The following is a 12,738-nucleotide window of genomic DNA, read 5'->3' as shown; positions in this document are numbered from 1 at the left end:
GAGAATACAGTCCTAATATCCCCGGTGAGGAATGAGTGACTGAGCGAATCTGGTGTTTGGCCGAGAGTTTGGGTGATCTTGACGAGCGGATATACTGACTGGAAGGAAAAGGGGGGCGGCGGAAGTTCAAGGCTGTCTAAGGCTGGATTGCACCTGACCCAAAGGGGAGGGATGGTTGAAAATATAGCCCGATTAACGTGTTTAAGTGTTTCTTTTGTCTTTTATGTGTGTTTGTCTTGTTTATGTGTTTTTCTTTGCGTAATAGTTTAGAGTTTAGGTTAGGATAGAGTCGGTCAGGGGTGTAACCACGCTAGAATTTGACTTATTGCTTTTTGTTTGTTCTTCACGCTTGAGGACAAGCATGTGGTAAGTGTGAGCAGTTTGATAAGTCGTATTCTAGGCCTTGGTTACTGATCAGTATAATGTGCATAATTGTAACATATCTGCAAAGCAGTTGCTAAAGTGTGCAGGGAAAGTGTTCTAGCCAGTATGGGAATGTTCGGATAATTCAGGTGAAAAGGGCATCAGTAGGGTGCAATACCGACCAGGATGCATGCCAAAAAGGCTCGAGATTGAGAAGAATGATAGCTGGGAAGATCAGCCGCAAGCAAGGGGCAAAAGAGTCATTTCAGGAAAAGAGTATACCCTAAAAATCAAGGGAGGCCTCCCTATAAAAGGAAGCCACTTGGAGAGAGAATAAGGATCAATTAGTTCATCACTTCTTCGCTTAGTTAGAAACCTCTCTTCGGTAGATCAGTTCCTACATCATTATTCTTCATACTCTCGTTCCTCGCCACAGCCATGGTCACCTGAAGCTCATCAGTTCACCGGAGTTCCACATCCTCTCGTTCCAGTCAGTGTGTTTCGTAGTGTTAACAGTTTCATCGATCGGAGTGGCAAAACAATCTTTAATTGCTTTCTTAATTAATCTTACTCGTTTTTCTTACGCTGGATCTGTTGCGTTTTTCAATACTTTCTGACTTCGAAGTATTTTGGTTGAGATCTGAACGTTTTTATGTTATGAAGTTGTTTTTGTGCATCGGTTCTTGTTTGATTCAGTTTCTTTCTGCCTAGATAGCTTAGATCTAGTTGTTGCGGTAATTTCCAAGTATTGCAAGCATGTTTTCCTTTCCGAATTGATAGATCTGAGTTCATGAGTTTAGATAGCTATTAGATTTTAGATCTGAAATGGTTAAGTGTGAAAGCCTAGTTTACGTGATTTCTGCCACCTTGCATGTCACCCAGTAAGCGTAATTTCAGTTTCGTTAGTTAAATCTTTTGATTTGGATTTTAGATTGTAGATCTGTTCTTGTGGAGTTTGTTAACCTGAATTTCTCGTTCATGGAATCTGAGTTGTTTGATTTGTGTTCATACTTGTTGGAGAAGACAATGTCTACATCCAAATTTGGGATCACTTTTACTTTTTAGTTACTTTTTGCTTTTGTCCTTTACTTTTCTCTACCTTTTCTGCTAGTACCCTACAGATCTATCAGCCTAGTCACCTAACTACCACTTATTCTCTGATATGTCGTTTCGCCTTTTATTGTAACCCCATACCTCCCACATAATTTCTGAAACATAATGTTCCCTACTCTCACGTACACAACTGCTTATCAATCATCTCTCACACCTCTTAGTCAGTAGAGTACCACATTAATTTCCAGTCTAGTTAGAATCTTAACCCAAAGCGTGGTAGCTAACCAACCTTTCCAGAATATCACCACAATTACGAAAGCGCATTCATCTCTGTGGGATTCGACCCTTACATCCACTATACTAGTCAGTAGAAGTGGGTTGAGGAATTATTGATAGCCAGGTTCAGGATTAGCTGGGATTTTCTATCCTGATCAGTAGGATACATTCCTTGCTTGACGCGACACCTGCAACACCATGGCTCTTTCACTGACCGCAAACCTCCTCAAGCGAATGCTTGAATTTGACAACCCAAAGTGGCAAGATGAGGTCAATTAGAGGGTAACAAAGCAAAAAAGGCTCAAGTCAGGGAAGAAGCTCCACCAACCCACCCTAGAGAAGATAGAGGTCGAGGAGAAATTCACTAAGTATATCACCGGTATTGGCTTCGAGTGGCTGCTAGAGATCGATGCAACCCCTGTTGCAGAGGTTCTAGCGAAGGAGTTCTTTAACTCCTTCCGGTTCACTGGAGAAACTGACCTCGATGCCAGGAGCATCTCATTTAGGGTGTTTGGCCGCCAGCAAAGAATGAGCCTTAATGAGCTCCATTCATATGGGGCTCTACAGCAATGATCAGGTGGCCAACGGTGAATGGTTTGGGCTCGACATAGGCCTCCCAAACAAGAAGGCGGACTTCGACCAGCAGGCAGCTTGGCAAGCTATCAGCCACAATCGTGCTCCAGCGTTCAAGGCGTCTGAGTCCAGGGGGAACCACATTGCTGACCCTGCCCTCCGCATCGCTCAAGTCTACCTTGGCTGCAATCTATTGGGAAAACCCAACACCACCGCAATGATCACCTTGGCCGAACTCTACTATATGTGGTGTATGAATGAGCAGCGGAAAGTCCACATGGGGTTCTTGCTGGCTTATTCGATTCATCAGATCGCTACGCCCGGCACGCCACTAGAAAGTGTGCCACCTCCTTGGAGCCTACTTAAGAAGAAACTGGAATTTGGAGAACCAGGAGAGTGTACGACACCCCCTTCGTTGCCCTCCGCCTGAACTTTTTGACCTTGATTACTTTTTCAGAATGCAGGTGTTAGAGAAAGGACGACGGGGGAGGTTCCATTTCTATACTACCCTCCAGCGTGAGCAATCAAGAGGTCAGCTGGAATCAAGGCAAAGGCATACTGAACGCCCAGCCAGCCCGAGCAAGCATCAAGGGCCCCAGCTAGCGATAGTGGCCACCCCAAGGGTTGAGCGAACGGAGGAGGCTGCCCAGAGAGACGCCGACTGGAAGCTGCGCATGGAGCAGATGATGGCGCAGCTGGTGGAAAACTCTCAAGCCCACCTGGTGCAGATGAACAGGATTGAGACTGTCCTGGAGAGGCTGCTGGAGGCAGTGCGTGATCCAGCCAGTTCCCTAGCGCGACTACCAAGCACAAGGCACCCACCACCTCCCTCTACTCGCTCCCCATAAGGAAGGCATGCCACTGCTCCTACCAGGCCCACCTCTACTCAACCTGCCCAGCCATCAAGGAGGAAATAGTATAACATCTTACCCAGCTCGTTTCAGTTTCAAAATAATTTATGTGTTTATTTTTGTTTTTGGTCTGTAATTACTATGTTTTTATCCATTTCACACTTAGCCCAGTGCCTGGTCTAAGTGTGAGAAGTTTATGGATTTCTTGTTCTTTTTCTTGAATATGTGTTCTTGTTTTACTCTTGTTTTTCTTATTTTCAGCATGATTTTGATTTGGGGCACTTCTCCCACTTAGCTCAGTGTCTGGTCTAAGTGTGAGAAGTTTTACTTGGTTTTTGTTATACCTGTGCCGTTGCCTAACCCTTTTTCCACTTCATCGAGTCGCTCGAGGGCGAGCTAATATGCAGTGGGGGGAGGGTTATCCTAATTGAAATCACACATGTCAAATTTAAAAAAAAAACAAACAAACAGATATAATTAATTTAGAGCAGTATGCATGAAATTGGGTAAATGAAAGACATGAATGCCTGGGGAAGGGTTAGAAAAAGGATACAACATGTTTACACGTGGAAACTTGATTGCTCAATTTGATCATTTTGGATGGCGTAATTATGATGGAAATGCTCAAGTTAAATCCTTTTGTGAAGCCTCTCTAAATTGTGAGTTATAAGCCAAAGTAGAACACTTTCTACTATATTTACAAAAAAATGAGAGGCTGCCTTTTGATATTTAGATGAAAATTGCACAAGTAGTAAGGACTAAAGGCATTAGGACTTAACCATTTGAGCCTTTTTTTTCCTTCGTTTCACAAACCCGCCTCATCAAACAAGGCACCCCTTAGTAACCAAGTTGAGCCGGTATACACTTTTACCCGTCTTTTGAAACCCTGAAACCAAATTTTTACATTCTATAAACACATGAGAAAAAGGGGTCGAGAGATGGACTATTTCAAAAGAAAAGGGAATAGCGATAGAGGGATCGAAATAAATGGGTAGCCAGGTTGATCAAATCAATTAGTCGAGTTGATCAAATAAAAAAGTTAGGTTGATCAAGTGAAAAAAAAGTTTGTAACCTGACCCAATAAGTCGATAGTTAAGAATACGCCAGAAAGTTAAAAGCTAAGGTCGTAGCTTGACCAAGGGAGGTGTCAAGTGGCAAAGAAGTGAACCCAGCTTGATCCGGTAAAGTTGTTCAGATCTTGGTCTCTTGACTCATGTGCCTTTCATTTTTCTTTTTCCAATTTATATTTTTAAATTTTAACCTAGAACCACTAGGATCTTACCTAAACACATTACTACCATGAGCCCCATTACAACCAAAACAAAGACCTTAAGGAACTATCTTGTGCAGTCAAACTCGAGGTATTAAGTGTGCAGCAATTACTGAGTGAACAGTCCTAAAATCTCTGGTGAGAAATGAGTGACTGAGTGAATCCAACAGTTAGTTTAAATTTGAGCTATCTTGACGAACTGACACATTGATCAAGTGAACGTGAAAGGGTGGAAACATAAGTTGCTGGCAAATGGATTGACCTCAACCTCGGGTATGATTGATGGAAGTTTATTCGGTTTTATGCATCTATGTGAATATGTGTCTATGTTTTGAGTCTTGTGTTTTTCTTCTTCTTCTTCTTCTTTTACTTTCTTGAAACGAGAAACCATGCCTGAAATTTGCCTCATTATCTTCTTCTTTCCTTTTTCTTAATACTTGATGACAAGTATGTTTTAAGTGTGAGCAGTTTGATAAGGCCTATTTCATGCATTGGTTTAGAGGGTAAAATGTAGGCTACTTGATCAGTTTTACGCGGAAATTGAGTGTTAATTGTGCAGGAATGCCGCTTGACCAAGGCAGCAAGGCCAAACTGATCATGTTGGCGCAGAAGGCGAAAAAGGCCCAAAACAGTGTGGGTTGATCAAGTTGATGGTCAAGCAGTTAGCCGGGGACCACTGCAAAACAGAAAGAGGGCACGTATAGCTGATGCGCTGGAAAGCGATCCTCAATCAGTCATCCAACGACCACGGTGAAACAGAAAAGGGGACACGTATCGATGGATAAGACGAGCAATTCCAGCAAGGACGAAGATTTGCTGCCAAAGTTGTTATCACAGCTGGAGGTTGTTATGAAGAGCCTATAAATAGATGACGCATCGCCATAGCTCGGGGGATCTTTTGGATCTATCTTTTTCCTTTCTTTATCAGTAGTTTTAGTTATGCTTCCATTAGAGAGTTAGAATGGTTAGCTAGAGAGTGAGAAGGAGCGCGACAAAGAAATCCTGATCCGTTCGCCGCCGTTTCAGTTTCCGACCAAGGATCTCTCGGATCTATCACTTTCTTTCATTTCAGTTCTAGTTAGTTAAATTTCGTGTTGTTAAGTAGTTGAAAGAAATCGTTCTTGTTTTGTATTCCGCATTTTCTAAGATCTATTCAGAATTCTGTTTCTAAATCAAAGTTATTTATTTTCAGAAATCTTGTTGATGGTTATAGCTTAGTTTTTGTCTTAAATTCCCAGATCCATAAGTTTGAACTTGCATAATGTTGAATGGTAAAGTATCTCGTAGAATCGTAGCATGCTTAGGTAGTTAAGTCATTTATTTCAGTTTGTCACTTACCTGATCAGTTCACTTTTTCCAGCATGATATGTCCCTTGATCAAGTAGATAGTTTACATTCTGCCTAGTTTAATCCAGTAGTTTAAAACTCCCAACTTAAAGCGTGGCCGCAGCCAAAACCCTGTTCACTAAACACACACTCAACGCACCAGCTTCTCTATGGGATCGACCCCGTACTTGCTGCTTACTGTTTAAAGTATGATGCATGTTAGGGAGTTATAAATAGTTTTTGAAAGAGAGAGAAACGTCTTGATCAAGTTGCAACGACATTTGCAAACTGATCCACCCGATTGGTTATCTTTCCATATAACTTGATCGGTCTCGTCTCTTCCCCCTCTTTCCAGATGTGAGTCCTACTTTTAAAGTATTAGTTTTATAATAAAATGTGAATGAGAATAAGTTAGTGGATGTGGGGTCCACTACTAAAAATGGTAAAAAATAAGTGAAATGTGACAATTATTTGGAACAGACGGAAATAGAAAAATGTGACAAAATTTCAGGGACGGAGGGAGTACTTTATATTAAAAAAAATACACTAGCTTGAAAATTACTCCATCCGTCCCACAATACGAGTCACTCTTATTGTGGGCACGAGTTTTAAGAAATGTAAAGCATAGTGAGTTGGAAAAGTTAGTGGAATGTGAGACCCACTTTTTTATATTATTTTTATAATAAAATGTGAGTGAAGTGAGTTAGTAGAATGTGGGACCTACTTACCATTTATGGTAAAAATGAAGTTTGACTCTTATTGTGGGACGGACCAAAATGACAAAATGTGATTCTTATTGTGTGACGGAGGGAGTAATATACACTTCAGATGCTATGATAAAATTAATACATTGACCTAAATATATGTAAAAATATTACAATTACAAAAAAAAATACTACAATACACATAAAATTGAAAAAAATCCAAGATTCGAAATTTGTGTTTGTTTCCAGAACTACAACTAGCACAAGTTCAGATGATCATTATAATTCTCATTGCGTCATATCAAGTTAAATGCTTTAGAAATCGAGCATCTTCATTTGTTATTGTAATTTGTTTTTCGTGTTTTAATTCACATAATTAAATATAATGGACTGATTTGCAATATCTAATTTGTTTTTCGTGTTTTAATTCACATAATTAAATATAATGGATTGATTTGCAATATCTCACAAATATTTGCAATAACACCATATTTGTTGTTATATTCCATATTTGGTGTAAATCCGTACCAAATACCAAAAATGGGTTTGAGTTTGGCGTATGATTAGAGATGATTTTTACACCAATAATGAATTTTTGTGTATGGCTGGAGTTGGAGTTTGGCTCCTTGGCATGTGGATTGGAGGATGATGCCCTCACTTCTTTTTCTCTTCGGGGCAAATACTGGAGGATTGGTATGACATCAGAGAGTGGGAGGGTTGACACCAGATTTGAAGGCTTGAGAAACGCACGAAATAGGCGGGCGCTGCCGCTTGCTCCCTACTTGATGTCTGATGTTCTCTCAGGTACTCTTGGGTCTTACTCAACTTCTGTTATTTGCCTTCTCCTTGTTAGTTCTTGGTGTGCCATGCTTTCGACTGCTGCTTTTTCTTTTTAGCTCTATTGGTTTTACACTTGTTGTGCTGTTAGCTCTGTCCAATTTTTTCTACCATTTTTAAATTAGTGTACTAGTAATGATTTTGTACTCTACCTAGCCACTTTTGGATGGTTTGAAATTTTTGAGTTATAAAAAAAGGACGTGTCCTACCGTAATAAGGATTAGTACATTTTATGTTTTGAGAGTTCAATTAGTGTTTGATCATGTGAGTTAACTAAAAGAGGAAACCTTTTATTTTCATAAAAGTAGTCAATCAAAGATGATGATGATAACAGATTAGACTAGCATTTCCAATGTTTTCAATAATTGAGTACTAATAATTCAAGATATTGAAGTAGCATTTTCATTTTTTTGAGCACGTGTTTAATCTTATTATGATTCAATGAATAAGTTGATGTGTCATCATCCGATTAGGTGCATGCCCGGCATCAACTCTACCACAAGTCGGTAGTCTCTCGATTACGGAACTCTTAGTTCTTCATATTTAGGTCGGCAGATTTCCCAGTTTTACAGAATTCGTGACATAAATAGCAATACTGTTGCGTGTTGCGATTTGCATGTGACGCTATTAAATTGTGGGGATTGTTTAACTTTAGGAGAAGCTCGAATTGAAAATTTGAAATTGAATTGCTTTCTGTGTTTGCAAGGAACAAGTGTAGTCTTAGAGAAGAGTGATGGCAGCCGCTCAAACTAATGGAGATCCGGCCTTGTCCACGGTGGCGCCGCTTGCGCCGATCACTAGCGAGCGCTCGGTGCGCACAGATCTCGAAACTTCCATTCCCAAACCATGTCAGTTATTTTCCCTCTTTCTCTTCCACATCAATTATACTTCAATCTGTACATCAATTTTGTATGAATTGTCTATTTTAGGTGTATTGATTGCCGGTATTTTTAGAATTGCTAAAATTTCGAAATGTTGAGCTGTGCATATCTTCCAAATTTTCTTATTAGTTCAATCTGTATGTGGATTTTGTAGTGTAAAGTGTGTCTGTGTTGTATCTCATGATTAACCATCTAACCTTTATCAATATGACTAATTTAATTCTACACATATTCTATTGTGACTTATCCGTATTGTATCGCACTCTTATCTTGGGTGTTTTGGGGAATGTGAATTTAGATATGGTGAGAGGATTGGTTGCTCCAGATATGGAACACCCTGATGGAACTCCTGGGCATATCCATGGTGATATGAGTCCCCTGCAGCAGCATGTTGCTTTCTTTGATCTAGACGGCAATGGTATCGTTTATCCATGGGAGACCTATGCTGGTAATTTTCATTCCGAGAGTGATGTTTCTTTGCTCCTACTTCTTGACTATGATCAAACTTTTTTATTGATGATATTGGCATACCCGAGAATGAATATATTTGCATCTCCATTTTAACTTATGATATGAGAAAGCAACGGCAATTAGCATTATGGATGGACATTGACATTGATCTTTTTGCAGGATGCCGGAAAATTGGATTCAATTTCTTTTTATCACTTTTCCTGGGTATATTTGTCAATTTGTCAATGAGTTATCCTACACTCCCAGTAAGTATAATTGTTTTATATGCAGATCATCATCTTCAAATATGTGTGGCATTGCTAGTGGTCTTTCGTGTTCACATTGTTTTGAATTCAACCCAATCAAAACTTATGCCCTTTGTAATCTCATGGTTTTGTTTCAAAATAATCTCAAATGTTGAAATGGCAAATTACCTTGTGTTATTTGCATTGGCTGCATATAAATTTGCTGAGTGAGATACTTAATTTTACAGGGATGGCTTCCCTCTCCTCTATTCCCCATATACATACCTAATATCCACAAGGCCAAACACGGAAGCGATTCTGAAACTTATGACACGGAAGGAAGGTACGCAATCAGGCTAACCTGCCTTTGTTAAACCGCGAAGCATGGATGATACCTAACAAGTAGTTCGATTCTCAGATACTCCCCTACGAAATTCGAGAGCATCTTTAGCAAGTATGGCAAAACATATCCCGATAAGCTTACATTCAGAGAAGTGTGGAACATGACGGAAGCCAACAGAAATGCCTTGGACTTCCTTGGATGGTAAGTGTCATTCAGATTCAAGATGCAGTCGCTTTTACTTCTTCTTTTCAATATCCTTGCGTTGTTTTTTAATGTTGCAGGGTTTTAAGCAAAGTGGAATGGATTGTTCTCTACATTCTGGCTAGAGATCGAGAAGGTTTGCTGTCGAAAGAGGCCGTCAGGCGCTGCTTCGACGGCAGTTTGTTCGAGTATTTTGCCAGGATGCAAACGCAGGGTGACCAAAAGATGGAGTGAACGGAGGTATGGTTAGTATAGCGTTTAAATAATCAAGATAGAGCATGTAATATATGCTATTCTCCTAGGTATTATTAAGTTCAGTGTGTATGCAATTGTGAGATTGAAGCAATGTTGTTTCTTTATATATAATGATTTCTTTATTATATGTATTGCATATATAACACTGCTTAGAACTGTCTAGAACCATTCCCCAGATACAAAAAGAACAACACTTTTATTGAAGTTGCTAGAATTGTAACATGATGATGAACAACATTAGTAAGAAGTGAAACAAGCTAGAGCATTAAATCAAGGACGTTAGGCAACGTAGTAGAGAGGATTAGGCAGCTTGAAGGTCCTTTGAGCAGTGGGAGGCCCTTGAATGCTGCTCCATTGGTTCCCTAATATGCCCCATATACGATAGCCACGGCTCATCAACTGCTCCCTCACATCAGCCTTGAATTTTCCGATTTCCTTCTTCTCATCTTCCGCTCCTCTGCAAATGCAAACACTACATTAGGAAACGGAACCGGAGAGCACACCCGGCCCTAAGCCTACACGGGGGTTACAGCCGAAAAGGGAGAGAGATTCCAAACCTTAGTATCAGAGTTTTCCATCCATAAAAGCCAGCATTAATAAGATTATCAACTGTAGCAGATCTGAGAGACTCCCTTCTTGATGAAACCAAAATGATCTTCACTCCTAGCCCTTTCAACTCATTGTAGAACATCAACGAGTGCTCCAGCGCCGTAGCCTTGCCCTTCTTCATCCACTCCTCCATCGACGTCAAGTTCAGCTTCACACCCCTGCGGCATAAATCTAGAATCAACAGATGACTTAATAGAAACTCCAAAAACTAGCTCTGGTTAGTTATCCTCACCCGAAGCCATAATTCATGTAGTAAGGGACAGTCGATAGGAGGGTGTCGTCAACATCAAAGATCCACGCATCGGCACCATCTTTCTTGAAGGCGCAGCTGTTGCTCACGTAGACCCTGCACTCATCTATCGTCCTCTCGGAGTCCACCTTGTACTGCGTCGATGTCATGTATTTTCCCACGTACTCCACGCACTCCTCGGGCACAACGTCGAAATCCCGGATGTTGTGGAGCTCGACGTTCATCCTCCAGCTCTCACAGTAGTTCTTGAGGGTGATTTCGCAGCCATATTTGATTGCTTTCTGATCCAAGATGCTACATTCGCTTGCACATGATAGGCCTAACTGTATATAGAAGATGGCCAAGATAACCAGTAGATTTCTTGCCATTTGGTGATACAACTTTTCATTGGATTGCATTGTATTTATATGTGAGAGCGTGCGCATGTGGCTTAGGAATTTAGCCTAGGCATATTTCTTACTTTTTCAATCTTAATTTATGTAAAAGCAACTTGACTTCCAAGTTGAAATAGAAAAAAAAACAAAATGCTCCACTCTTCTGTCCATAATAGCCAAAAAAATTACACTAGTAGTGTTTCTTAATAAATGTAGAAAACCCAGAGTCAGACAGCCCAGCAAAGATGTATAGTTTGCATAATTAATATATGCATGTTGATGTGTTTTGTTCAGTATCAAAATAAATTAGACTTATTCAAAAAATGCACATTTCAAGTGGTGAGGAAGGTAATTATATTTACACTAATAATATAATTCCTCCGTCCACGAATAAGAGTCCCGTTTTTCCATTTTAGTCAGTCTGCGAATAAGAGTCCCGGATTACTTTTATCATAAATGGTAATAGGGTCTCCACATTCCACTAACGCATTCCACTCACATTTCATTTAAAACTAATATATATAAGTGAGACACAAATTCCACTAACTTTTCTCCATCCACTTTTCTTAACATTTTTTAAAACTCGTGCCTCCAAGAAATGAGACTCATAATGGCGGGCAGATGGAGTAAGTATTAAGCATGATATCAATTTACAATCCAAAACATATCATTTTAAAATGCAAAATATATTATTTCCTCCATCCTTTATTATATGCTCAACTTTGACCAACCGATTTTAATGCATTATTGGTAAAGTAAGAGAGAGATAGATACATAAAGTTTTTTAAAGTATTGTTAGTGGAGAATATGTCACACCTCATAAGAGATAAGAGAGTTTTCAAAAAGGAATGTTCATACTCTTTGGGGACGGACAAAAAATGAAATAGTGCATGCTTTTTATGGACGGATGAAGTATTAGTTTTATAGTATTAAAAGTGAGTAAAGTAAGGTAAAATAGTAAAAGTGAGGGAGACAATTAACAAGGGACATCCTAAAATGAAAAATTAGAACACGTAATAGGATATAGAAGGAGTATTAATATACTATTTTTCAAAATGTATTAATATAATAAAATGATCCATTATTTTTAAATTTGTTGATTTCAACATTATACAATTATGATCTCATTAGATTCCTTATTAATTGAATACTATTTTTTTATAAAAACATTAATTTAAATTAAGAAAATGATGTGAAATTTAAATATTTGAAATACATTTTTGAAGAGAAAATTATTACTAGCTGTATATTCATTAATATCTGCCAGAAAAAATCTTAAAAAATAATTCTCTATATATATAGTTTTGATATGGAGTGATCGATTGCTAACTCAATATCTAATTGCTAACTACAATTAATTTAAAATCATAAGATTTGTAGAGATTTAGTACTCTATAAATTGTCATGTATAATTTCATTTTATTATTATTTAAATTTAAAAAGATAAGAAAACTACCATAATTAGGGTGTTGGATCAAAATGTGAATATAGTGTATCAAATATATCAGTACGATTCAATGAATGTGTCAACACAATTTAACATTGACATTGTATATGTATTATATTGTCATATTATGATAGTGTTATATTGACATTAAGTTGTTTCTTAAAAATTTTGAAAACTTCAAATTTTGATATCGAAACATATGCAAGTGAGATCTCGTTATAATTCTTATAAAATTATCTTTAATTTGATATATGTTGTGTAAAAATATAATTATAATTGAGAAAGTTATAATCATTTAAAGTTTTTAAATATTTTTAAAAAGTTAGTTAAACTATGTTTTTTTAATTGTCATTAATACCCTTATTCATATTTTTTTAACACTTAATTGATATTCGTGGCTGAATTGATACAGTGTCTTGATTTAATAATC

The 12,738-nt window shown here is 38.4% G+C and overlaps 2 protein-coding genes across 3 annotated transcripts; one reads left to right on the top strand and one right to left on the bottom strand.

Annotated features, from left to right (window-relative positions):
- The first annotated feature begins 7,684 nt into the window (after positions 1–7,684).
- LOC121775720 (peroxygenase-like) lies at positions 7,685–9,753 on the top strand. 2 transcript variants are annotated; one of them, XM_042172747.1, is made up of 7 exons: positions 7,685–7,800; positions 7,960–8,101; positions 8,433–8,582; positions 8,765–8,850; positions 9,078–9,172; positions 9,248–9,373; positions 9,454–9,753. In XM_042172747.1, exons 2-7 carry the CDS (start codon positions 7,987–7,989, stop codon positions 9,605–9,607), a joined length of 726 nt encoding a protein of 241 aa, XP_042028681.1. In that variant the 5' UTR covers positions 7,685–7,800; positions 7,960–7,986; the 3' UTR covers positions 9,608–9,753. The 2 variants fall into 2 exon arrangements, with proteins under 2 accessions (XP_042028681.1, XP_042028680.1); XM_042172746.1 differs by lacking the exon at positions 7,685–7,800 and having other exon boundaries at positions 7,819–8,101.
- Positions 9,754–9,891: 138 nt separating this feature from the next.
- LOC121775719 (acid phosphatase 1-like) lies at positions 9,892–11,095 on the bottom strand. The gene is made up of 3 exons (XM_042172745.1): positions 10,470–11,095; positions 10,186–10,395; positions 9,892–10,085 (listed from the first exon to the last, which is right to left on the bottom strand). Exons 1-3 carry the CDS (start codon positions 10,910–10,912, stop codon positions 9,908–9,910), a joined length of 831 nt encoding a protein of 276 aa, XP_042028679.1. The 5' UTR covers positions 10,913–11,095; the 3' UTR covers positions 9,892–9,907.
- Between the last annotated feature and the right edge of the window lie 1,643 nt (positions 11,096–12,738).

Source organism: Salvia splendens, chromosome 18 (genome assembly GCF_004379255.2).
Source record: "Salvia splendens isolate huo1 chromosome 18, SspV2, whole genome shotgun sequence".
In the NCBI taxonomy this organism is placed as follows: domain Eukaryota; kingdom Viridiplantae; phylum Streptophyta; class Magnoliopsida; order Lamiales; family Lamiaceae; genus Salvia; species Salvia splendens.
Note: the sequence above shows the minus strand (reverse complement) of the source record. Positions and strands in the feature narration are given on the sequence as shown.